This window comes from Nerophis ophidion, linkage group LG29 (genome assembly GCF_033978795.1).
Source record: "Nerophis ophidion isolate RoL-2023_Sa linkage group LG29, RoL_Noph_v1.0, whole genome shotgun sequence".
NCBI lineage: Eukaryota > Metazoa > Chordata > Actinopteri > Syngnathiformes > Syngnathidae > Nerophis > Nerophis ophidion.
In genome coordinates, this window is record NC_084639.1 from 14,816,883 (window position 1) to 14,844,867 (window position 27,985).

A 27,985-nucleotide genomic window follows, 5' to 3' on the forward strand; every position below is an offset into this window, starting at 1 on the left:
AGACTTTTGACAAGAACAAGAAAGTTTGATCACATTACGCCTGTACTGGCTCACCTGCACTGGCTTCCTGTGCACTTAAGATGTGACTTTAAGGTTTTACTACTTACGTATAAAATACTACACGGTCTAGCTCCATCCTATCTTGCCGATTGTATTGTACCATATGTCCCGGCAAGAAATCTGCGTTCAAAGGACTCCGGCTTATTAGTGATTCCCAAAGCCCAAAAAAAGTCTGCGGGCTATAGAGCTTTTTCATTTCGGGCTCCAGTACTCTGGAATGCCCTCCCGGTAACAGTTTGAGAGGCCACCTCAGTAAAAGCATTTAAGTCTCACCTTAAAACTCATTTGTATACTTTAGCCTTTAAATAGACTCCCTTTTTAGACCAGTTGATCTGCCGTTTCTTTTCTTTTTCTCCTATGTCCCACTCTCCCTTGTGGAAGGGTCCGGTCCGATCCGGTGGCCATGTACTGCTTGCCTGTGTATCGGCTGGGGACATCTCTGCGCTGCTGATCCGCCTCCGCTTGGGATGGTTTCCTGCGGGCTCCGCTGTGAACGGGACTCTCGCTGCTGTGTTGGATCCGCTTTGGACTGGACTCTCGCGGCTGTGTTGGATCCATTATGGATTGAACTTTCACAGTATCATGTTAGACCCGCTCGACATCCATTGCTTTCCTCCTCTCCAAGGTTCTCATAGTCATCATTGTCACCGACGTCCCACTGGGTGTGAGTTGTCCTTGCCCTTATGTGGGCCTACCGAGGACGTTGTAGTGGTTTGTGTTGTGGTTTCTGCAGCCCTTTGAGACACTAGTGATTTAGGCCTATATAAGTAAACATTGATTGATTGATTTCAAGTGTTTTTTGCCAAAAAGGAGATGATTACCCTAAATTCAACATCTCAGAAAATTAGAATATGGTGAAAAGGTCAGATATTGAAGACACCTGTTGCCACACTCTAATTAGCTAACTAACTCAAAACACCTGGAAAAGCCTTTAAATGGTCTCTCGTTTTGATTCTGTATGACACACAATCATGGGGAAGACTGCTGACTTGACAACTGTCCAAAAGATGACCATTGATCATTTAAAGAAGGAGGGCAAGACACAAAAGGTCATTGCCAAAGAGGTTGGATGTTCCCAGAGCTCTGTGTCCGAGCACATTAATAGAGAGGCGAAAGGAAGACAAAGATGTGGTAGAAAAATTGTACAAGCAAGAGGGATAACCGCGCCCTGGAGAGGATTGTCAAACAAAACCGATTAAAAAATGTGGGGGAGATCCACAAAGAGTGGACTGCAGCTGGAGTCAGTACTTCAAGACCACCACGCACCGACATATGCAAGATATGGGCTTCAGCTGTCGCATTCCTTGTGTGAAGCCACTCTTGAATAAGAGACAAGGTCAAAAGCGTCTCACCTGGGCTCAAGACAAAAAGGACTGGACTGCTGCTGAGTGGTACAGAGTTATGTTTTCAGATGAAAGTAAATTTTGTATCTCCTTTGGAAATCAAGGTCCTAGAGTCTGGAGGAAGAGAGGAGAGGCACAGAATCCACGTTGCCTGAAGTCCAGTGTCAAATTTCCACTATCGGTAATGGTCTGGGGTGCCATGTCATCTGCTGGTGTTGGTCCACTGTGTTTCCTGAGGTCTAGGGTCAATGCAGCAGTCTACCAGGAAGTTTTAGAACACTTTATGCTGCCTGCCGCGGACCAATTTTATGGAGGTGAAGATTTCATTTTCCAACATGACTTGGCACCTGCACACAGTGCCAAATCTACCAGTACCTGGTTTAAGGACCATGGTATCCCTGTTCTTGATTGGACTGCAAACTGACCTGACCTTAACCCCATAGAAAACCTATGGGGTATTGTGAAGCGGAAGATGCGAGATGCCAGACCCAACAATGCTGAAGAGCTGAAGGCCACTATTAAAGCAACCTGGGCTCTCATAAGACCTGAGGAGTGCAACAGACTGGTGGACTCCAGGCCACGCCGTATTGCTGCAGCAATTCAGGCAAAAGGAGCTGCAACTAAGTATTGATTGCCGTACATGCTGAAACTTTCCATGTTCATACTTTTCAGTTGGCCCACATTTCTAATATATATTTTTTGGTACTAGTCGTAACTAATATTCTAATTTTCTGAGATACTCAATTTGGGATTTTCAGTAATTGTCAGTACTAATCATCAAAATTTAAAGAAATAAACATTTCAAATATATCACTGTGTGTAATGAATTGATATATGTAAGTTTCACGTTCTGAATATAATTACTGAAATAAATCAACTTTTTCATGATATTCTAATAATATGAACAGCACCTGTGTATATATATATATATATGTGTGTGTGTGTATAGTTTATACACACACACACACACACACATTTAAACCGATATGCTATGCCACAAATGCATTCTTTTCTTATTCCATAAATGTTTATGTAATAAATATAAAAAGTTCAGATATTAATCTAAATGTGAAGCTTTCATGGATTACTAGTTAGCCTTTTAACTGGTCAAGAGGTAAACGTAATTGTTATTTGCACATTGATAAAAACAGAACGCCATTGAAAAGCAAGAAAACACAACAAGCCAACTCCAGTGTACTTCCGGTTCCATTTGGCCTTTTTATTCATCAAAACAATGCTGAGTGCACACGTCAGCTGGTGTCACAGTATTTCTAGGCAAAGTCGGACCTCCCGGCGGCATCTCAGCAGGAAAAGGCGGAGCAATCTCGAAACATAAGAAAAGGTAGGTTTATAAAAGAAGAAGGGGAGCAAGCAGCAGAGCTACAGAGTGGAGCCGATGCTGTGTTCAGTCTGTTAGTAGGCAGCTTGCTTCATGGGGGACACGAGAAGACCGGCGTCGCTTTTGTTCTACAACCGTAAAAGAAAGCAGACTCGAGTACCACCGCCAAGGCAAATCATCTAGCTAACTAGCTTACAAAAAGGGGGGAAAAAACAAGACAAAAAAAAAGGGGTTGAATGGAAGATTCTGCGGGATGGAGAAACCCCTCAAACATGATCCCTCACATGGAAACACCTCCCAACGCTCACTTCCTGTTCCACCAGCAGCCTGTCAGTGCAGAACTCCCCTGACCTTTCACCTTTTAAACGCCTTTGAAATCCAAATAAGTTTACTAACACTTCTTCCTTGGCGCCAGCGCTAGAGTCGACCCCCGCCTGATGAAAGGGGACTAGATGGAAAAACGAGGCTCGGCAAGTTGTGACGTCACCCCTTCGCCAACGCTCCTGACTCGTTAATCACTGAACGCCAATTGATGGAACTTTGAAGAGTTGGGGTCTACTTGGGTTCGAATCTCGCCAAAGGGGCTGTTGGGGTCAAATCCAAGTTTACCTGCGAGGTGGTAATTGCACGTATTTAATAATATTATTCATCAGCTCCTCGGATTAGCCCAGTCAGGTTGCTCATGGGAGGGGCTGCTGGGCCGGGGTGGTCTGCTCAGCTGTCGCCAGGGAATGACGCGGAAGTTTTAGCTGAACGCGGGATCAAAACTAAATCTTTTAGTGACGCTAACTGGGTTACTGGAATCGTCGGTCATCCTTAATGGAGGTCTGGAATCTTGCCCGTCCACGTCCTACTCTTTAGGCCGCCTGGCCTCCGACCGCAGGGGAGGGGGCGAGAGGTGGGGCGAGGGGTGGGAATGTTAGGAGGGAGGGGCGTGGCGGTCGTCACGGTCAGGGCTGTTTTAGAGTCCTCAGTCCTTTCTGACCTTCCTGTTCCTGGGAGATCTTCGCAGAACGTCGTCCTCCAACTTCTGGGAGGAGGAGAGTGGTGTATAAATATGTTGGCAGGCAAACAACTCAAAGACCATGAAATGTGGATCACATCAAGGGATGGGCACCGATTCACGTAAAATCCATCGGTGCCAGGTGACGCTACCTGGCTTACCGAATCATGCAGGAATGTGAAGTGAAGTGGAGTGAGTTATATTTATATAGCGCTTTTCTCTAGTGACTCAAAGCGCTTTTACATAGTGAAACCCAGTATCTAAGTTGCTTTTAAACCAGTGTGGGTGGCACTGGGAGCAGGTGGGTAAAGTGTCTTGCCCAAGGACACAAGGGCAGTGACTAGGATGGCGGAAGCGGGAATCGAACCTGCAACCCTCAAGTTACTGGCACGGCCACTCTACCAACTGAGCTATGCCGCAACGTTCAGTTCCAACAAAGAAATGACCTAAAAAATGCTTTAAAGTACCACATTTTCTGGACTATAAGGCGCACTTAAAGGCCTACTGAAACCCACTACTACCGACCACGCAGTCTGATAGTTTATATATCAATGATGAAATATTAAAATTGCAACACATGCCAATACGGGCTTTTTAGTTTACCAAATTGCAATTTTAAATTTCCCGCAAGTTTGTTGTTGAAAACGTCGCAGAATGATGACACGTAGCGTGGCATTGCGGACTGTAAGGAAATATTAGCGCTGCACCACTAGCAGCTAAAAGTCGCCTGCTTTAATCGCGTAATTACACAGTAATTTGGACATGTGTGTTGCTGAATCTTTTGCAATTTGTTCATTTAATAATGGAGACTATAAAGAAGAATGCTGTTGGTGGAAAGCGGTGGATTGCAGCTTTCTTTAGCACCGAGACACAGCCGGTGTTTGTTTGTGAAGCAGAGCGGTCAAGCGAACATGTTTCTCGACGTCAACCACCATGTTTTTGGATGGGGAAATTGTGATATATATCTTACCGGAGACATCAGAGGATTGTTTGTCATCCAGCAGCAGCTCTTTGAAAGGCAGCTGTGAGCTTGGCTTCTCTCTGAGACACTGCGTGTCACCGCAGCCAAACGGACCTTGAAGTATGTCTTTACAATCTTTAAAATCTCACTAAAACACTATTAAAACCATAAGCAAATAAGGGATCTTGCAGAATTATCCTAGTAAATGTGTATAATTACATTTGAAACGCTCACACCGCCGCCGCCCGGAGCCATCGCGTTTTTTCCTAGTCCTTCACTATCAATATCCTAATTTACAAATCTTTCATCCTCGCTCAAATTATTGGGGAAATTGTCGCTTTCTCGGTCCGAATTGCTCTTACTGCTGGTGGCTCTCATTATAAACAATGTGAATAGGTGTGGAGCCCTGCAACTTGTGACGTCACGAGCACATACTTCCAGTAAAGGCAGGGCTTTTCTATTAGCGACCAAAAGTTGCGAACTTTATCGTCGATGTTCTCTACTAATCCTTTCAGCAAAAATATGGCAATATCGCAAAATGATCAAGTACGACACATAGAATGGACTTGCTATCCCTGTGTAAATAAGAAAATATCATTTCAGTAGGCCTTTAAACCAGTGTGGGTGGCACTGGGAGCAGGTGGGTAAAGTGTCTTGCCCAAGGACATAACGGCAGTGACTAGGATGGCGGCGGCGGGGATCGGACCTGGAACCTTCAAATTGCTGGCACGACCACTCTACCAACCGAGCTTTATCGCAGGGTTCAGTTCCAACAAAGAAATTACCTCAAAAATGCTTTATAGTACTGTATTTTCCAGATTTTAAGGCGCACTTAAAATCCTTTTTTCCCCTCAAAACTCGACAGGGCGTTGTCACGCCAAATTTATAAATATTAAATAAATGTAAACAAAATTACGTTTACAAATGGAACCTATAAAGCCCTTTAAACATGATCTCAGTATATATGTCATGTAATAACGGACACATTTATAATAACATTCAATATTTACGTATTTTGATCATTTTAAGCATACGCAGTACATTAATTTAAAAAATGCATCAGTAGTATCGCGGTACTATAATTAATACCGGTTTACCGTACAACCCTAGAACCAGTATTGATTCCAGAGTACCGGAAATTGGTAAATAACTGGTAAATGGGTTATACCTGTAAAGAGCATTTCTACCTTTTTAGGGAATTCAAAACGCTTTGACACTATTTCCACATTCACACACGGATGGCGGGAGCTGCCATGCAAGGCGCTCACCAAGACTCATCAGGAGCAAGGGTGAAGTGTCTTGCTCAAGGACACAACGGATGTGACTAGGATGGTAGAAGGTGGGGATTGAACCAGGAACCCTCAGGTTGCTGGCATAGTCACCCTTCCAACTGCGCCATGCCGTCCCGATACGGTACTGTATCGAATTAACTGTGAGCGGTACCCATCCTTAAAGGGGAACATTATCACCAGACCTATGTAAGCGTCAATATATACCTTCATGTTGCAGAAAAAAGACCACATTTTTTTAACCGATTTCTGAACTCTAAAAGGGTGAATTTGGCGATTTAAACGCCTTTCAATTGTTCGCTGATGGAGCAATGATCTTTCACCCGTGACGTCACAACGTGAAGCAATCCGCCATTTTGTCAAACACATTACACACACCAAGTCAAATCAGCTGTTATTTTCCGTTTTTTCGACTGTTTTCCGTACCTTGGAGACATTATGCCTCGTCGGTGTGTTGTCGGAGGGTGTAACAACACGATCAGGGACGGATTCAAGTTGCACCAGTAGTCAAAAGATGCGAAAGTACTTTGTTCTGCACACTGTACCGATGACAACTATGCTACGATAGAGATGGCACAGAGATGTGTGCATATCCTGCGACACTCAAAGCAGATGCATTTCCAACGATAAAGTCAACAAAATCACAAAGGTGATTTTTGTTGATGTTATTGAATTATGTGGAGTGTGCTAATCAGACATATTGGGTCACGGCATGACTGCAAGCTAATCTATGCTAACATTCTATTTAGGCTAGCTATGTACATATTGCATCATTATGCCTCATTTGTAGCTATATTTGCATCCAGCTTTTCCCTCCACCCACATTTAATGCCAAACAAACACATACCAATCGTTGGTTAGGAGGCGATCGCCAAATTCGTCCGTGCTTCCTCCCGTGCCGCTGTCTGTCGTAATATGGCTCAAAAGCTTCTGTTTCTTCTTTAATTTCATTTTTGGTACCTGCCTCCACACTGCAATCATCCGTTTCAATACATGCGTAATCTGTTGAATCGCTTACGCCGCTGAAATCTGAGTCTGAATCCGGGCTATTATGCTATACCTTTCTATGCTATCCGCCATGTTTTTTTCTGGTGGCTTCACGCTGTGACGTCACAGGACAGTAGACGGGTGGATATAGCGATGGTGTAAATCAGGCACTTTGAAGCCGTTTTTCGGGATATTGCGTGATGGGTAAAATTTTTGAGAAAAAGTTCTCAAAATAAAATAAGCCACTGGATACTGATTTTTATTGGTTTTAACCCTTCAGAAATTGTGGTAATGTTCCCCTTTAAATATAAATCTGTAAAAAAAAAAAAAAAAAAAAAAAAATTTGGTCTTTACCTCGTCACCCGTCGCCTGCTCCTCTTCCACATCATCCTCCTCCTCCCCCTCCTTCTCAGCTTCTACTTCCTCTCCCTCTGCAGGATTCTCCTCGCTGCCGCTGCCCTCGTCGCCTTCTGCAAACATACCCTTCAGTGAATAAAAAGGAATAAAAAGGGGAAAGAGAAAAAGCGAACGAGAAAAAGACCTGGGCTGGTCTTGTCTTCCTCGGCCTCTTCTTCCTCCACAATGTCCGGCTGAGGTTGATCGGTTTTCTTGTACTCGGCGGCTGGCGTGGCCTCACTCTTCTTCTGCACAAAAGACAAATGGCGACGTCAACACCGGCACAAGGTTCAACATTTCCTGTGAATTGGTTGGACTCGCCTGACCTCCTGCCCCGGATAACATCCCCACACACTATTACATCACGTGTTACCTTGCCGGTGCAGCAGAAGACGACGATGAGGACGAGCGGCAAGGCGACAGTCAGGACGTAGACGACCCAAAGCCAGGGACGTTCCTCTGCAGCGTTCAGCATTTGAGCGACCAAACCCGGCTGGAAGAAAAAAGGGGACGTTGTCATGTCCGTCTCCAGTTAAAAAAAAAAGAGGGCGGACAGCAGACATGACTATCATGCAATTAGTCACCTCAGCAGCGCCCTCTGCTGCCCTCTTCAGGCCCCAGCCGTCGGCGGCCCAGCGCTCGGCCACGTTGCGGTCGTTGGTGATGAAGAAGTTGTCAAAGAAGATGTCGGAGGTCATGGACCACAGCTCCAGTCCGACGGCGCTGAACGGGCTCATCCTGAACGGGTGCAGGTCCTCGAAGAAGTCGGGGTTGGGAATCTTCCTGGGCTTCCAGATGCCCTGAGAGACAACAAGGTGTCTGGTTAAAAGGTGATGAACTACCAGGGACAGTGGAACCTCAATTTACGAACCCCCCTATTTGTAAATTTTTCGGTTTACGAGCCAAATATGCCTGTGTGCGAACCAATACTTCATTTTGTGTCCCGCCTGCAGGCAAAAAGGCAGGGCAAAGCATTTTGAGGCGGAGCCCTCCATGTCGCTTGCTGTGCAGTACACTCCCAGTCACTTCAGAGTGTCTGTTTTTTCAAGTTTGGCCATTTTTTTTTTAACTCAACATGAGTACCAAAAATACAAAACACCAGCATGGAGAGGAGGGAATCGAGTCAAAAAAGAGAAAACGTTAAATACTATTTCAGGGGTTCCCCTTAATGTAATTGAATGTGGTGCACCTCCACAACGTTTTGATCAAAGGCACACATTGAAAATTAGTTTTTTACTTGATAACACATTAAAGGCCTATTGAAACCCACTACTACCGACCACGCAGTCTGATAGTTTATATATCAATGATGAAATATTAAAATTGCAACACATGCCAATACGGCCGGTTTAGTTTACTAAATTGCAATTAAAAATGTTACCCCGCGGAGTCTCCGGTTGAAAACGTCGCGGAATGATGACGCTCATGTTGACGCGTGCTTGTGACGTTATTGGTTGGAGCCGACATTTCAGCCCAGCACCACTCACAGCTAAAAGTCGTGTGTTTTCATCGCATAATTACACAGTGTTTCGGACATCTGTGTTGCTGAATCTTTTGCAATTTTTTCAATTAGTAATGGAGACTATAAAAAACAATCCTTTTGGCGGAAAGCGGTGGATTGCAGCTGCCTTTAGCAACCGAAACACAGCCGGTGTTTCTTTGTTTGTTGTGAAGCTTTAACACAGAGCAGTCAAGCGAACATGTTTCTCTACGTCAACCAGCAAGTTTTTGGATGGGAAAATTGTGATATTAAGCCGGCTCTTACCGGAGACTTGAGTGGATTATGCGACTTCCTCCTGCAGGAGTCAAAAAGGCGCTGTGATCTTGGCTCCTCCATTGGCTTCCCTCAGAGACACTGGCGTTCACCGCAGCCATCCGACATTCAGGTATGACTTTATAATCTCACTAAAACACTATTAATACAATAAGCAGATAAGGGATTTTCCAGAATTATCCTAATAAATGTGTCGAATAACATCTGAATCGCTCACACAGCCGTCGCCTGAAGCAGTCGCCTTTTTTTTTTTTTTTAGTGCTTCACTCTAAATTTCCTCATCCACGAATCATTCATCTTCGCTCAAATTAATGGGGAAATCGTCGCTTTCTCAGTCCGAATTGTTCTTGCTGCTGGTGGCTATGATTATAAACAATGTGAGGATGTGAGGACCCCTACAACCCGTGACGTCATGCGCACATCGTCTGCTACTTCCGGTACAGGCAAGGCTTTTTTATTAGCGACCAAAAGTTGCGAACTTTATCGTCGATGTTCTCTACTAAATCCTTTCAGCAAAAATATGGCGATATCGCAAAATGATCAAGTATGACACATAGAATGGACCTGCTATCCCCGTTTAAATAAGAAAATCTCATTTCAGTAGGCCTTTAAAATGATACAATATACAAAAGACACGAGAAGAAATCAAAGTCTGACACTATTTTTAGCTTTTATTACCACTCTTATGGTAAACGGCACAATTCCAACAGGTTTTACCTCCCGTGCAAACACTTTCATTTCATTGAGTCCGCGCTTTCACAGACAACTACGCTTCCTCATTCTCCACCAATCACCTTTCAGGCACGGACGGTGTGTTTGCAAACATGGGAAAAACTGACATCAAATCCAAACCACACGAACAAAAACCATTAACTGGTCGTTAAATTACGAATGAAGCCTATTTTTGCACTATTGACAAGTGATGTACCCAAAACTCCATCAACGGAAAAAAGACTGATCACCGAAAAATGCGCTGCCGAAACGGTCCATCCATCCATTTTCTACTGCTTGTCCCTCTCCGAAACTGGTTGCAAACAAAACGCACGCCATTGTCTGGAGTGTTGTCAGCATGTTTTCAATGCGGACGTAAATTCAGTATATCTCAGATATACTCTACAAATTGAGCAAATTTTAAGAGGACAGTGGCGGCGGCTTTTAAGGAGACAAAGTCCAACTGGATCAACAGGGCCAAGCAAGTGACTTCATGCTCGCCTCTTTCGTCAGGGACATAAGTAGTCTCTAAACACGAGTACAGCCTATAATAACACCAGAAGATGATGCTATATCGGGGACATAAGTAGTCTCTAAACATGAGTACAGTGTATAATAACACCAGAAGAAGATGCTAGATTGGTTGCTAGTTGTTTTTCATTTAAAAAAAGTCACTACAAGTCTCTTAACACTTGAAAATAATTTAAAGTACATTGTGCAGAAAGCAGCAACAATTGAAAATAGGGCAAAACGATACAAAATATTTGTTAATTCATATTTGTTTTTAAATGTATACATTTTTAGCCTTTTTAAAGAAAATTATGCTAATTACTTGGTCATGTTGACCACACCCACCACAGGTATCTTTGCAGTCTAGGCGATACACTATTTGTAAAAAGTACATTAATGGCGCTCAAGTATGGAAGAAGCAACGAAGCAGGCTTTGCACTGCAAGTTTTAATTGTAATGAAAGCACTTTTCTGGAAAAAAGATGGTGAGCAACTTATTGAGAGCTGACTCTGTCCTTGGTTGCCCACTAGACATCTTTGAGGAAGTTGCTGACAGAAGAATAGATAGATAGTACTTTATTGATTCCTTCGAGTTGACATCCATAATGTCCAATCCCTCTCACTCCATGCACAGCACTTTGGAAGACCTGAGTATCTCCTTCAGCATTAGACGGTTACATTACTACCCACAGCCATAAGATTTTACAACGCACCTCTGATCTTTTATCTTGGTGTGCAATATGGATGTTACTGATTTTTATTTGTTCTTATTTTTTTTTTTTTACCAATTACGTTTTACTTCTGCTACTGCATGTTTAAACTTGCATTGCAACAACGTAAATTCCCCATTGTGGGATAAATGAGTCCATCCCATCCCACTCTCGTTCAGTGGACTCTCTTTCAAAGCACACACTGTGTCTGCCCCCCCTTTCTCCCTTGGTGCTCCTTTGTAGTCAGCTCCTCTTTCTCCAATGTTAATGTAAGTGGATTTTATCTTTTAAAAATATTTATTAGCGTAGCAATAGGTTTTTTGTGATTTCTGATAAGCTTGTGAGGGCACCAAAGGGACTTGTACGAGTGCGCGTGTAGGCAGAGCAGTGCATACAGCACAGTTTAGCTCGCTCTTAAAAACTGATCCATCACCTCCTTGTTTGTTTTATGTTGATTACTATACTGCAGTGTTTTTAACCATAGAAAAACGTTGTCCTTATGGGCGGCAGTGGTACTCTGTACTAATACTCTTTTCCACCACTCGTGGCAGTTATGGCAATCTCAAACAAATAGAAAATGTTTGCAGTTGAAGTCAGAGAGGTTTCTTCAGCGCAAAAATTATGACTGAAGCAGTAAAGTAATTGAGACAGTAATCCATGCCTTTATTACATATCGGCTGGATTACTGTAACTTTGTATTTTGGTATTAACCAATCCTCTCTCTCACGCCTGCAGCTGGCCCAAAATGCAGCTGCCCAACTTTTAACCAACACAAGAAAAAAAGAGCACATTACTACTGTTTTAGCCTCCCTCCACTGGCTGCCTGTGTCTTTTAAAGTCCATTTTAAAATGATCTTACTAGCTTTTAAATCCTTACATGGTCTTGCCCCACCTTACCTCTCTGAGCTGCTCCACCTCTATGCCCCCACCCGGTTTCTCAGGTCAGCTGGAGGTACCCAAATCAAAGCGCAAGCTCAGAGGGGAAAGAGCCGTCTCTGTTGCGGGTCCCAAACTCTGGAACGATCTCCCTCTCCATGTAGGACAGGCCCCTTCTTTGGCTATTTTTAAGACCCTTCTTAAAACCCATTTTTATTCACTGGCTTTTAACCCAGAATGAGACTTTAAACTGTTTTTAACTTTTTATCTAATACATTGTTCTTAGGGAAATTTGTATTTGCTATTTCAATGTGTTTTTCACTTCTGTTTTAAATGTTATTTTTTAGTCTGTCCTTTTCCTTTATTTCTTTGTGGTGTACAGCCCTTTATTCTTCAACTGTGGTTGTTTTTAAAGGGCTTTATTATTAAAGTTGGTATGGTAAAGCTGTATTTTAATTTGAACTTAAATTTTATTGACAGTTTAACAAACATGTATAAATTATATTTTTTACAAACCCCCTTTCCATATTAGTTGGCAAATTATGTTACATGTAAATATAAACGGAATGCAATGATTTGCAAATCATTTTCAACCCATAGTCAGTTGAATATGCTACAAAGACAACATATTTGATGTTCAAACTGATGAATTTTTTTTTTTTTTTAAATAGTCATAAACTTTAGAATTTAATGCCAGCAACACGTGACAAAGAAATTGGGAAAGGTGGCAATAAATACTGATAAAGTTGAGGAATGCTCATCAAACCCTTATTTGGAACATCCCACAGGTGTGCCGGCTAATTGGGAACAGGTGGGTGCCATGATTGGGTATAAAAACAGCTTCCCAAAAAATGCTCAGTCTTTCACAAGAATGGATGGGGCGAGGTACGCCCCTTTGTCCACAACTGCATGATCAAATACTCAAACGTTTCTCAAAGTGCAATTGCAAGAAATTTAGGGATTTCAACATCTACGGTCCATCATATCATCAAAAGGTTCAGAGAATCTGGAGAAATCACTCCAAGTAAGCGGCAAGTAAACCAACATTGAATGACCGTGACCTTCGATCCCTCAGACGGCACTGTATCAAAAAACGACATTAATCTCTTAAGGATATCACCACATGGGCTCAGGAACACTTCAGAAAACCACTGTCACTAAATACAGTTTGTCGCTACATCTGTGAGTGCAAGTTAAAACTCTACTATGCAAAGCGAAAGTCATTTATCAACAAAATCCAGAAACGCCGCTGGCTTCTCTGGGCCCGAGATCATCTAAGATGGACTGATGCAAAGTGGAAAAGTGTTCTGTGGTCTGACGAGTCCACATTTCAAATTGTTTTTGGAAATATTCCACATCGTGTCATCTGGACCAAAGGGGAAGCAAACCATCCAGACTGTTATCGACGCAAAGTTCAAAAGCCAGCATCTGTGATGGTATGGGGGTGCATTAGTGCCCAAGGCATGGGTAACTTACACATCTGTGAAGGCACCATTAATGCTGAAAGGTACATACAGGTTTTGGAACAACATATGCTGCCATCTAAGCGCCGTCTTTTTCATGGAGGCCCCTGCTTATTTCAGCAAGACAATGCCGAGCCATATTCAGCACGTGTTACAACAGCATGGCTTCGTAAAAAAAGAGTGCGGTACTTTCCTGGCCCGCCTGCAGTCCAGACCTGTCTCCCATCCAAAATGTGTGGCGCATTATGAAACGTAAAATACGACAGCGGAGACCCCGGACTGTTGAACGACTGAAACTCTACATAAAACAAGAATGGGAAAGAGTTCCACTTTCAAAGCTTTAACAATTAGTTTCCTCAGTTCCAAAACGTTTATTGAGTGTTGTTAAAAGAAAAGGTGATGTAACACAGTGGTGAACATGCACTTTACCAACTACTTGGGCACGTGTTGCACCCATGAAATTCTAAGTTAATTATTTGCAAAAAAAAGTTTATGAGTTTGAGCATCAAATATCTTGTCTTTGTAGTGCATTCAACTGAATATGGGTACAATGATTTGCAAATTATTGTATTCCGTTTATATTTACATCCAACACAATTTCCCTACTCATATGGAAATGGGGTTTGTATATAGAATTCATTTATTTTAGCACTGCTTAATTGTATGTAAATCAGTTTCTATGAGTCCCTTCTTTTTCAGTATATTTAATTAGCATTTTATTTTTGTAATCCGCCTGATTTAAGCCTCCATAATCTTTGTAATTAACACGCCCTATCATATCATTTGACAAAGTTTATCCTGTTAAACTTTCAGTAGGTTAGATATAATTATTGAATACAATCAAAATCAAGAGTGAGATGACAAATTCAGTGTTAATATTTGAGTGGGCCCCTCTGTGGTGGAAAAGGTGGGCTCTGAGGTATAAAGGTTAAAAACTCCTGCTGTGTAGAACTTCATATTTTTGTGAAGGTTTGTACACTTTGAACACAATATAGACTTTTGTTGAGGCTGGAACGAATTATTCACATTTACATGGTTACTTATGGAGAAATGTGCTTTACCACGCGAACTCGGATTTCCAACCATGTTCAAAAACCAATTAAATTTGTAAATAGAGGTTCCACTGTAGTGTCCAGCCGAGCTCAACTCACCTGGTAGCTGGGATTGTCAATCATGGGGGCCTTCCACTTGCCCTTGTAGTCAGGGTTGTCCATCATCGGCCTCTTCCAGGCCCCGCAGCCGGGCGCCGCCTCGCAGGCGGGGTTAGGGATCTGAGGCGCCTCCCACTCGCCGTCCATGTCCTCGTCCCTGGAGGCGCAGGGGGAGACACACCAAAAGGGGTCAGGGCGAGTGGCCGTTTGGAGTCATGTTTAACGGTCGCCGTGGTAACACACCAGTCTCCAGGTTTGACGGCATCGGGGTCTCCGATGTACTCCGGCTCGTCGTCCAACCAGCCTTCGGGTTTGACGGCAGTGTCGTCGGCGATCTGAGCGGGAGCGTCTTCATCCCTGGCACAAGTACGCACAAACTTTAGATGTTTCTACGGACGCCTTCGAGTGGGTCATCTCCACGGCAACCAGACAAGAGACCAGCACTGACCAGTCTTCGGGTTTGACGGCGTCTGGGTCCTGGATCTTGGGCCTCTCGTCCCAGTCCTCAGGTTTGTGGTCGTCGGGGTCTTCGATCTCCGCCAGAGGGTTGACGGGGGGGCTCATGTCGGTCAGCATGTTGCCGCTGTTTACCACCGTCTGGTCCACCAGCACCTCAAAGCTGTTGTCTGGGTTCACCACTGGGGGGCGCCATGGCAACAAGTGAGTCACCAGCTCTGACACAATGTGTGTGCGCACGTCTTACCCAGTGTGTACAGGTGTGTCTTCTTGTCCGTGTAGTACGTGCGCAGGTCTGCGTCAGGCTTCTTGGCGTGCTTCTCCTCATACTCTCCCGTGATGGGGTTCTTGTGTCGGAAGATGAAGTGCAGCTTGTAGTCCTCGCCACATTTGTCCGGTCCGAACATGATGGTGTACGGCGTTTTGTCCACAAATTGGTCCTTTGTGCACACGCAAGGTCAACACAAAAAGGTCAGTGCGGCGTTCTGTGCGGTCAAGCTAAAATGTTAGACCACGTAATGCGTATTCACACTGACCAGGTCCAGGTCGGACGTCTGAGTCAGCAACTTGACGTAAGCACCGCCACAGTCGATACCGGACTGGAAGTTGACCTCGTACCTGGACACACAAAGGTTACACGGTTAACACAATCTTCCGCAACTATGTGTGTGTGTGTGTGTGTGTGTGTGCTTACTGAACAATGAGAGGGTCGTTGTCAAAGATGAAAGGTCGTAGAAGCTGTGCAGAAATGGCGTGATGTTTGGCTCGAGACTTGAGGACCAGACCTTTATCGCCAGGCAACTTGCTGTCCTTCATCTCCTCCACCTCCCACTTGCCTGTCCATCATCATCATCATGTTTCAAACCAGAGGACATGGGGCAGAGAGGGTTGCGCAATATTGGCGATGTAAATTAAATCAATTTGGCCGACCACAGACATTTCCGATGTGTATAACCAAGTGTTGTCCCGATACCAATACTTTGGTACCGGTAGCAATATGTATTTCGATACTTTTCAGTACTTTTCTAAATAAAAGGCACCACAAAAAACGGCATTATTGGCTGAAGCTAACAAATCCAGTGAAACCCTCGGTGACGTCACACGTCGCTGGTAGCAGACAGTGCTTTTAAAATTTTTTAATAAAAAATAAAAAGTACACAGGCACGCACGCATGCTGCTCTCATATTAAATTTTCTTAACTGCATATGTCACAGTACAGCATAATTAACTACATTTATTTAAAACTAATTACAATAGTAGTTGGGTTACTTTATTTAGGTAACAAGTAACTATAATTCCTTTTTAAAAGTAATTTGAAAATACTAGCAGGAACAGTAGTGTGGTTTTGACTTTAATTAAACCCTTTGGTTAAAATAATGTTACATATACCGCGATGCAACCTAAAAATACCGGGGTATCAGTTTTGGTCCATATCGCCCAAAACTTCACTAAAATATGGACTTTTGTTGAGGCAAGAGCCCATTATTCATATTTAAATGGTAAATGGCTATACTTGTATAGCGCTTTTCTACCTTTTTTTAAGGAAATCAAAGCGCTTTGACACTATTTCCACATACACCCATTCACACACTGATGGCGGGAGCTGCCATGCAAAGCTTAACCAGGACCCATCAGGAGCAAGGGTGAAGTGTCTTGCTCAAGGACACAACGGACGTAACTAGGATGGTAGAAGGTGGGGATTGAACAGTAACCCTCGTATTGCTGGCACGTCCACTCTCCCAACTTCGTCACGCCGTCCCTGTGGTAAATCGAGGCTCCACGGCACGCCTGGGCAATTATTTTACTCGGGGGTGCCAGATTTAGATAAAAAAAAAGTGTGTCTGGGGGCCGGTATATCTATTTTTAGGAACACTAATACAAAACTTCACAATAATGATTGAAAGCTAAAAATGTTACGACAGACCGCCTTAAAAAAACAGAATGGAATTTGAAATGGTTTTTTTTACTGAATGAGACACCCAAAATGTACATGAAAATAAAGAATGTGGGATTTACAATATTAACTATGAATGATAAAACACTGAATATTGACAACCAAAATGCAAAAAACAGTGAAAAAAACCCCACCTACAATCTGAGATATCTCATAGTGACCATAGCAACTAATTAGATCACCATAGTAACTAACTAGATGACCATAGTAACTAATATTTGATGCAGATTCCATGCATTGAAAGACTTAGTATACTTGAGGACTTCCAGTCATTAGAAAACATCACTGCACATCATAATGGCAGCTACACTTTCCATCTTAAACATCTAAAACAATTATTTGGGAATGTCCGGCGGGCCAGATTGAAAAGCTCAGCGAGCCACATGTGGCCCCTGGGCCTTAGTTTGCCCAGGTCTGTTCCACGGTATATCGCGATGTCGTGATAATGCGAGTTCATAAGACGTTCTAACGGTGTCCTGCCAAGGTCATTGCATTCTAAATGAAATGTAACATCCTTGCTAGTGAGCACGGCTAATGTGCCGCTTTTAAGTCACTAACAATTGCCTCCATGGCAGTAAATAAACTAGGTTTCTTCCAAGTGGAAGACGAGGAATAGCTCCTAAACAAAGCGAGACAAGAAGCCATGCTAACCACTAAGCTAGAGCTCTTGGATGTAAACATGGTTGGGCGAATTGGCACAAAAATCGACAGTAAAGTAAACAAGCATAAGCGGATCAGGAAATGGCCGAAATTGCAGTGATCACAGCAAAGTTAATTATTACAAAATCATTGTTTTTGTTATCGTTTACAAACTCAGGAAATAAGTCTCTGGACAAAGGAAGTCTTAGAAAAGGCAAAACCCAAAAGATTTAGATCAGAACTAATACTTTGTATTTGAGGTTAAAAAAATAATTAACTTTCGAATCAATCAAGGATCTTGCAAATGTTAGGTGTTGCCATCAGAATGTGTTGCCGTGCAACTACTTGCTATTTGATCGATACGCATATTTGCAGTAATTCCCAAAACTAATGTCATGTTTCTAATCACAGCAAATTAGCAAGTGGATTTTATGGTTTACAAAAATACTACAATGCAATGTACTACCGCAAACGAGACAAGCCATAGGAAATGGATAGATGGATATGGCAGCAGTTAAATTTAGGAGCCATTGTATAATACAGTGGGTCTGTTTGTTTTTTTATCCTCACTTAAAGTGTGAGTGATGAATGCACCATTGTCCTGATAAGCCTGAAAGAGAAAGACAATACAGTATTTGCTCACAAATTACACATAGTGGTTGTTTAAGCACACTGCAGCTACTCCTGGAAGGACCACTCCATGCTTCAGTCACACAGAAATGAGGCAACAATAGAGTGGTACCTACTGTATATCACTATCACAATGGGCTGCAATGTACAGTATGCTCTCTCTCTCTCTCTCCCCCTCCATTTTAAAATCAATACATTACTTAAAAGAAAAATAACATTTCAATATATATTTTTTTAAATCAATTAAGAATAGTGACAAATAAGAGTCACTCTTCATTTGAAAATCTATTTTTGACACCACTAATAGATCTTTTTTAATACAGTATAAAAAAGAACAGTAGATTTTACAGTAAAAAAAACTGGCAACTCAATTACCAGAATTTTACTGTAAAATATTCTCTGTTTTTTTTTTTTTTTTTTTACAACATATGGTAAATTGGGGAAAAAAACAGTACCACTGTTTGTTTTTACAGGAGGAAAATGTCAGCTTCGTCGCCAAAATATTACAGTAATATTTATGTTGGTAAATTGATGTGAATGGGGGAAAAAAGTACCAATTTTTTACCATGTCCATGCCATTGTTTTTTACCTTAACAAAAATGTAGCACCGTTTTTCCATTCAGCGCAATAAACCATAAAAACAATAGATTTAAATGCTAACGCTATAGTTCAGCGCAGGGGTCACCAACCTTTTTGAAACCAAGAGCTACTTCTTGGGTACTGATTAATGCGAAGGGCTACCAACCAGTTTGATACACACTTAAATGAATTGCCAGAAATAGCCAATTTGCTCAATTTACCTTTAATAAATAAATCTATATTTAAAAAATGGGTATTTGTGTCTGTCATTCCGTCGTACATTTTTTTTGTAAAGAATAAATGATGAAAAAAACACTTAGTTGAACGGTTTAAAAGAGGAGAAAACACGAAAAAAACTAAAATTAAATTTTGAAACATAGTTTATCTTCAATTTCCACTCTTTAAAATTCAAAATTTAACCCAAAAATATAAGGAGAAAAACTAGCTAATTAAAATCTTTTTGAAAAAATTTTAAAAAGAATTTATGGAACATCATTAGAAATTTTTCTTAAGATTAATTTTAAGATTTTGATGACATGTTTTAAATAGGTCAAAATCCAAACTGCAATTTGTTAGAATATATAACAAATTGGACCAAACTATATTTCTAACAAAGACAAATCATTACTTCTAGATTGTCCAGAATTAAAAACATTTTTTTTTTAAAGAAATTCAAAAGACTTTGAAATAAGATTTAAATTTGATTCTACAGATTTTATAGATTTGCCGGAATAATTTTTAAAAATTTTAATCATAATAAATTTGAAGAAATATTCTTTGTCGAAAAAACAGAAGCTAAAATGAAGAATTAAATTAAAATGTATTTATTAGTGTTTACAATTAAAAAAAAAATAAAAATTACTTGAACATTGATTTAAATTTTCAGGAAAGAAGAGGAAGGAATTTAAAAGGTAAAAAGGTATATGTGTTTAAAAATCCTAAAATCATTTTTAAGGTTGTATTTTTTTTCTCTAAAATTGTCTTTCTGAAAGTTATAAGAAGCAAAGTAAAAAGAATAAATGAATTTATTTAAACAAGGGAAGACCAAGTCTTTAAAATATTTTCTTGGATTTTCAAATTCTATGAGTTTTGTCTCTCTTAGAATTCAAAATGTCGAGGAAAGCGAGACCAGCTTGCTAGTAAATAAATACAATTTAAAAAATACAGGCAGCTCACTGGTAAGTGTTGCTATTTGAGCTATTTTTAGAACAGGCCAGCGGGCTACTCATCTGGTCCTTACGGGCTACCTGGTGCCAGTGGGCACCGCGTTGGTGACCCCTTTTTTAGAGTAATATGCTGTACATTCCACCGTAAAGGTGGTTGTATTCTATTATTGTGTGGTAAAATGTACAATTTGATGGATAACAGGCAGACATTACTTATTTTTCAATTTTGACAAAAAAAAATTATAGGATTATAATATTCATTGCAATATTGGGTACCATTAAGAGTTTAAAAGGGTATGCAATTTCAAGCAGTACCTTTATCCACCCGGTCATAATAGACAAAAAAAAAGGTATTTAGTTGACGCATATTATTTCTAGGCGTTTGCGGGCCACATCTGGTACCTGTGATTGAGATTTTACGCCACATGATCGACCTTATTGTTCTAGGATGGAATTGGGGGGTGCACTCACCATCATACTTGGCAATATCTTCATCGGTGTCCTCCTTCTTGGCAGAGGACAGCACCCAACTGAAAGAGGATTGACAGGTGCTCATTTCCTCTGAGCTTTACTGCCTATGGAAGAGGGGGGAGGGACGTGTGCTCACCTGTCCAGTGTTCCCCGGTGGAAGGCTTCGGCAAAGAAGTGTTCTCCCTTGGGCTCTGGAGCCTTGTAGGTCACCTGCACAGGTTGAGACCCGACAGCAATGGCATGAGGGCTTAAAACTGAATTGAACGTGTGTAATGGTGCAACTCTGTCACACACAGCTGCAGGAAGGGAGTGACGAGTGGAATATGAATGCCAGGTCAGCCAATGTGTGCGTTTAAAAAGGTACGTCACATGCTTGTAGAGATCAACCGGCTATATTTGGCACTTTAATGAATATCGTATCAGCCTTTTTATTTTTTACTACAACAGAACCAGTATAAAAATAAATCAATTAGTTAAGTAGATAGTACCGAATTTGGCGGACCATAGGGCGCACTGTCGATGTCTGTTTTTTCATATATAAGGCGCATTAAATGAGTCACATTATTAATATTTTTTGGGTAAACGTTTAACACTTCCTTGGGGTCTACATAACATGTAATGGTGTTCTTTGGTCAAAATGTTGCATGGATGATGTTTTACAGATCATTTTCAAACCGCTTTCTGACAATCTCTTCAGGATGCGCCGTTTTGTGGGCAGTCTTATTTATGTGGTTCACCCTCTGCAGCGTCTTCTTCCGTCATCGTTGTTGTAGCGTGCAAGGACGGGAGTGGAAAAAGTGTCAAAAGATGGCGCTAACTGTATAAATGACATTCAGACTTTACTTCAATCAATAACGGAGCAGCATCTCCTAATCCGCCGGAAATGTGTCCTGTGAAAAATCGTCAGACCGGAACTCTAATAACTAAAAAGTTCCTTTGGTGAATAATGTAACCTCACTACACCGGTATGTTTTAGCACTTTCATGGCGAGTTTACTGACAGATATAAGTCAGAACTTTACAGTACTTTATATTAGAAATGGCAACAGAGGAGGATGAATGTCCCATAAGAAGATAGAGAAAAAGAAGAAGCTTATCAACTACGGAGTCGGACGCACGCAATTTTTCAGGATTTATGCAGATCCCAAATACAGATCAGCAGGTACCAGAAGGTAAGAAAAGTTTATTTTGCATAATATTGCGAAACAAAACGCCAGAATATGTCTTACCTTATACACACACACCATAATAATACTCCTATGTCGAAGCACAGTACATAAGTGCAGCTTTATAGCTTACCAAAGTTGTACTAAAACATTTTGATTGATTTTTGAGCGGTGTGTGTAATGTTCCATATTTTCAATGGAACATATGAAATGTTGGTGTTGTTTACTTAAATCATATTGCCATTGTATTGAAGTCTACACTTATCTCTTAGTTTGACTGCCATCTACTAGTCACAATTATTGTTACACCATGTACCAAATAAAATAGCTTCGAGGTGGGTAAGCTCAACCAAACGTATACCTTACATTAGGCACACCGGGTTATAAGGTGCACTGTCGAGTTTTGATCAAAAAAAAAAAAAGATTTTAGGTGTGCCTTATAGTCCGGAAAATATGGTAATCTCATTGTAAATTATCCATAATTTTGTTTTGATAGTTGACAAGTATTTGAGTTCTTGTGAGAATACTTCTCCGGTCTGCTCAGCTACGTGCATGCATCTAAATCTTTTTCTCCCTGTCAAAACTTGCATTTCTTCCTGGGATATCCAGTTTTTGTCCTTCCTGACGTCTTTCCAGTCCCGTATTTTTAATATTTATTTTTTGTTACTGTAGCAAAAGGGTGGCTAAAAAAGCCTCCATCGTCCAGACTTGGAGCATGCACTCATTAAGGGAGCGCGCAGTTTCATGTTTGTGAGTCAAACAATAACGTGACAGATGGATGGACATGAAAACAGCAAAAGAAATCTCCGCCAAAAATCCAAACTTTGCGTTAATATCTTGACTAATTATCGTATTAGTAAAGAGCACGCAGCAGCTCACACATTCTCATACTTTCTGTAACATCCAGAAAAAAATTATGTCAGCCAGCTTGAAAAATGTCTCAACTATAATTTACATGAAGGAGCCCAGAATTGTTTTTATTTAATCAATTTATTGAAATGTTCTTCACAAGGAAAATCTTACAATGTAATACATGTATACACTGCTATTTATTTGTATGAAATTAAATAGATTGAGGGTTATTGTGATGAATGGAAATGCCATATTTTCCCAGGAGAATTTACCATATTTTGAAATGCAAATGTTGATGCTCCACTTAGACATACGTGATAAACGTCTTTTGCTGTTAAAGTAAGAACAACATTAGCGCCGCATAAAAAACTATGTTGCTACTATTCCCCCGTTTCCCAACACCAACAATAAAGAAAAAAAAAACAGTTAAAAAAACAATTCAAAGCCTTGTCCGGCTATTTCAGACTATAAGCCGCTACTTTTATCCTATACTTTGCATCCTGCGGCTTTTATAACGGGGCGGGTATTTGTAAATTGTACTTCGCTAATTGCCATTAAGTTTTATGTTCAAAAATGTCATTAAACCCCAAGCAGAGACACTGAAAAGGTGTATTGTTTTTGGTATGGGGCTATCTTTTGGACGAGTCCCATCATTGCAGGTGATGCGGGTATGAAAATGTACTTACTGGTTTAATGCCTTGAACCGGAAATAAAACCAGCCATAGCGATTCTGCTCGAAAGGATTATTAATTCATCACTCTGAGCAACGCTTATAAGTTTTCCAATATAACTAAAACAATTTATAACTTACTAAACCATCCCAGGCTTCACGGTGGCAGAGGGGTTAGTGCGTCTGCCTCACAATACGAAGGTCCTGCAGTCCTGGGTTCAAATCCAGGCTCAGGATCTTTCTGTGTGGGGTTTGCATGTTCTCCCCGTGAATGCGTGGGTTCCCTCCGGGTACTCCGGCTTCCTCCCACTTCCAAAAACATGCACCTGGGGATAGGTTGATTGGCAACACTAAATTGGTCCTAGTGTGTGAATGTGAGTGTGAATGTTGTCTGTCTATCTGTGTTGGCCCTGCGATGAGGTGGCGACTTGTCCAGGGGTGTACCCCGCCTTCCGCCCGATTGTAGCTGAGATAGGCGCCAGCGCCCCCCGCGACCCCGAAAGGGAATAAGCGGTAGAAAATGGATGGATGGATGGATAAACCATCCCATAAGTGATGTTTGTAGGAGTCTTTTCATGCATATTTGTACATATAACGTAATTAACCTAGCGTCATTAGCATGCTTAAACGTTCGTGTGTGTGTGTAACTACTATTAGCTTACAATGGCATTCTTTTTGTGTTGTTTCAGTTTCACAAATTCCTCAGCAAATTCACCAAGCTGCCACCATGGAGTTAGAGTCTGTTTAGCTGATTGGAGAACTAACTTGCGCAGCTAGTGGGTCCATGACCTGAACTTAGACAAACTTTATTGATTCACAAGGGAAATTGTTCCACACAGTAGCTCAGTTACAAAAGGATGAAAAGGATAAGGATGGAATGCTAATGCAGATATAAAGTAGACTAAAAATGTACCATAGTAGCAATATAAAATATATGTATTATTTACATTATTATATATACGGTATGTAATATATACTGATATATTATATTTTTATACAGGGCTTGGCGACGTCAAGTTTGTAAGATATATCGATATATTTTTAAACAAGATATGAATTAGGAAGATATTGTAATACTGATATCATTTATTTCACATAAAAATTATCCAAATGCCGCCTTTTTGTTGTGTTGCTTGTTCTCCCCCGCTCCTCACTCCCCCTCATGGGCTATTAAACCCTTCCACTTCCTCTTTCCTTTACTATGATGAGTCACGATTGGTTAGGGACAGGCCAATCAGAGGGAAGATACGGCGGGTCATCGAACCAGGAAGGGAAATCACAAAATGCCTGCAAATGTATTTTTGTATCCGAGTTTATTACATTTTGTAATATTTGCACACCTATGTTATTTATTTGATGTAGAAATATAATTTTTGTATTTTATATATGTTAAGTAATTCTGTACTAAAACTGTTTATTTTCTGAGCTGTTTATACCTAATTAGACTAGCTGAGTTAATAAAAGTGTCACTGACTGTTTACAGTACAGTTGTCATTCACTTCAATTTCACCGAATATCGCTCAAATATGAATATCTTTATATGTATACTTTCACAAACCATTATATCAATATATATCAAATGAATGAATGGACACTTGATGCATATAATCACAGCAGTATGATGATTCTATGTGTCCACATTAAAACATTCTCGTTCATACTCCATTAATATATGCTCATTTTAAACTTTCATGCAGAGAGGGAAATCACAACTAAGTCAATTGACTAAAACTTTATTTAGCAGCGGCACAACCGTTTATGTCATTTCCAAATAGAAAGTCAAAGATTCTCAGACATTTTTAAAACAAGCTTTGAGTGCACTTCTGTGCATGATGTCACTAAGATGACATATCAAAACAACACTAAATTAAAGTGCACTTATTGTACTGAACACCACTACAATAGTTTAAAACAAAGTGCACTTTTGTGCATGATATCAAACAAGATACTTCAATAACTGTTGAATAAAAATGAGCTGCATAATAGGAAATCAAATACAGTTTGTCCTTCGCTATGTGGTAGGTTACTACGGAAGTTATTTCCTTTTGTTTTTTTTTGATTGATTGGAACTTGTTGACTATTTTTTTCATACGGTGTTGATCTGTAAATGTTTGCCTCGGCATTTTGATGGTGTGGGCGAGTGACACCGAATGGAGATGTCGACATGCGGAGTATGCACTCTTTATTCTCTAGCAGGTGACTTTTCAAATGATGCTAATATTAGCAGTAATGCTACTTTTTGTAGCAACGCTATTTCCCCACACTTGACAAATTACGGTTGTCTGTTTGACATATGCCCGCTTGAAGCCAAACCACCGCCAGACGATGGACTTCCTGCTGTTTTTATTGGGAATTAATTCTTCCTTCATTTGTTACCGGATTGGCACCTTCCTTCTCTCGTATTACCGCTAGCATCACAGCTAACGCTACCCATGCTGCTACCTCTATGCTCTGTGAGGGCGTATACGTATATGACGTATGACGTGACGGTATGTGACGTATGTAAGAAGGTGCGCTTGCTGTCTGTTAGATGGTGAGACGAGAAAGAGTGAGAAGAGCTATATTATCACGATAGTCATTTTCTATATCGTACAGAGACAAACCCGCGATATATTGCCCAGCCCTATATACAACTTCTGTTTTGTTTGATCATCCGTTTTACTGCCGTGTTACCGACACCATTTGGAAACAATAAAAAGGTATGTAAATAAACATTTACAAAACATTTCTGTGTAAATAACTCTTTTCACAACGTATACATCTGCGGCTTATAGTCCAGTGTGGCTAATACACGGAAATATATTTTCCATTCTTATATACCGCAGCGCTCTACAGTTCGGTATTTGTTTAGATAACTTTTACTGAAATCACAGTTGTGATCAAAATTATTCAACCCCCACACAATTTTGGTGTTTTAACAAGTTGGACATTTATTCCGTATTTTGTTTATAGTCTTATCAAATAAAGATGCGTCAAATAGACAAATGCAACTTGAATTACATTATATTTTGTAACATACCAAACAGTGTCATTTCTCTTAATATCTCATTGACAAAATTATTCAACCCCTTGAAGATCATAACTCTTAAGAACAGAATTTGAATAAGGTCTTTTCAATCAGGTGTTGAAAATACCTTTAGATGTGATTAGAACCATAACAAGCAACAATTAAACTGATTGAAAAAGACTGACGCTCAGCTTCTTGTAGATGGTCAATGGTGTATTTGCAACATGGTGAAGTCCACGGAGTGGTCAAAGAAGTCAAGAGAGGAGGTAATTTATCTTCATAAGAAAGGATATGGATATAAGAAAATAGCAACTACATTACACATTCCAAGAGACACAGTTGGGAGCATAATTCGCAAGTTTAAAGCTAAAGGCACAGTGGAAACACTACCTGGGCGTGGTAGAAAGAGGATGCTGTGTGCGTACAGTGGTGAAAAACCCCTGGGTAACAGCTGAGGAACTACACCACGACATTGCAGAGGGGGGAACGCAGGTTTCGTCCCAGACAATAAGGCGCGCACTATGAGATGAAGGCCTCCACGCCAGAACTCCCAGGCGCACCGCACTTCTGACTACCAGGCACAAGAAAATAGACTCTGGTATGCCAAGAATCATGTGGACAAACCACAAAGGTTTTGGGAAATTGTTCTATGGAGTGATGAGACAAAACTGGAACTCTTTGGGCCTATGAATCAACGTTATGTCTGGAGGAGAAAAAATGAAGCTTACAAAGAAAAGAACACATTGCCTACTGTAAAGCATTGTGGGGGGTCAATCATGCTCTGGGGCTGTTTCTCTGCCTCAGGTAACGGGAATCTCCAGCGCGTTCAAGGCATTATGAATTATATTTCCTACCAGGATATATTAGCTGCAAATGTCATGAAGTCAGTGACGAAGCTGAGGCTTGGGAGACGTTGGACCTTCCAACAGGACAACGATCCCAAGCATACCTCCAAATCAACATCGGAGTGGTTGCAGAAGAAGGGCTGGAAGACTCTGGAGTGGCCTTCACAGTCGCCAGACCCAAATCCTATAGAAAACCTGTGGTGGGACTTGAAGAAGGCAGTTGCAGCACGCAAGCCCAAGAATATGAATGAACTGGAGGCCTTTCCCCAAGAGGAATGGGCTAAAATACCTGTAGATCGTTGCAAAAAGCTTGTGTACGGTTATGTATCACGTTTGAAGGATATAATTACTGCCAAAAGGTGTTCTACTAAGTACTAAAGATGCATGTAACTAGGGGTTGAATCCTTTTGTCAATGAGATATTAAGAAAAATGTCCTTACAGTGTTACAATTTAAGTTGCATTTGTCTATTTGACACATCTTTATTTGATATGACTATAAACAAAATACGGAATAAATGTCCAACTTGCTAAAACACCAAAATTGTGTGGAGGTTGAATAATTTTGATCACAACTGTATCAGTTATCTGCCTCCTTGATTAATAATAATGGTGATTGTATTGGCTCTGAAAAAAAACAAACACGTTGGTCAATCTCATGCCATGTGTTTTTATGAAACTATTTGCATTAAGACCAGTTTTCAAATGTTTTCGGAAATGTTCAACTGTTTTCACCGCCAATCAGCTGACTTACTTTGGGAGCGGGTGGAGCTTTGGGAGGCGCCTCGTCGTCTTCGTGCAGGTGATCGTCCAGCTCGTCATCTGATCTCACCATGTCCACGTCCATATCCATGTCGTCCTCCATGTCCATATCTTCTTCGTGGTGGTGCTCGGCTCGACAAAGGGGGGCCAGGCTGAGGCAAAGGACGCCGGTCGCCAAGGCAACGCACAACCACACCCTCCGATCCATCGTCTGCAGAA

At 41.1% G+C, this 27,985-nt stretch overlaps 1 protein-coding gene across 2 annotated transcripts; it reads right to left on the bottom strand.

The window, feature by feature from the left end:
* Nucleotides 1-2,601: 2,601 nt before the first annotated feature.
* On the bottom strand, nt 2,602-27,977 carry canx (calnexin). 2 transcript variants are annotated; one of them, XM_061891876.1, is made up of 14 exons: nt 27,759-27,977; nt 20,604-20,677; nt 20,468-20,526; nt 15,723-15,864; nt 15,565-15,646; nt 15,276-15,468; nt 15,021-15,210; nt 14,816-14,929; nt 14,573-14,729; nt 7,963-8,178; nt 7,752-7,871; nt 7,524-7,623; nt 7,337-7,452; nt 2,602-3,772 (listed from the first exon to the last, which is right to left on the bottom strand). In XM_061891876.1, exons 1-14 carry the CDS (start codon nt 27,972-27,974, stop codon nt 3,713-3,715), a joined length of 1,839 nt encoding a protein of 612 aa, XP_061747860.1. In that variant the 5' UTR covers nt 27,975-27,977; the 3' UTR covers nt 2,602-3,712. The 2 variants fall into 2 exon arrangements, with proteins under 2 accessions (XP_061747860.1, XP_061747859.1); XM_061891875.1 differs by having other exon boundaries at nt 7,524-7,626.
* Between the last annotated feature and the right edge of the window lie 8 nt (nt 27,978-27,985).

Excerpts from the sequence above, each read along its gene's own strand:
- canx (XM_061891875.1), bottom strand. The coding sequence starts at position 27,974 with ATGGATCGGAGGGTGTGGTTGTGCGTTGCCTTGGCGACCGGCGTCCTT. Across the intron at positions 20,527-20,603 it reads CACCGGGGAACACTGGACAG|TTGGGTGCTGTCCTCTGCCA; the intron begins GTGAGCACACGT and ends ATCCTCTTTCAG. Across the intron at positions 15,211-15,275 it reads GACACACCTGTACACACTGG|TGGTGAACCCAGACAACAGC; the intron begins GTAAGACGTGCG and ends GGCGCCCCCCAG.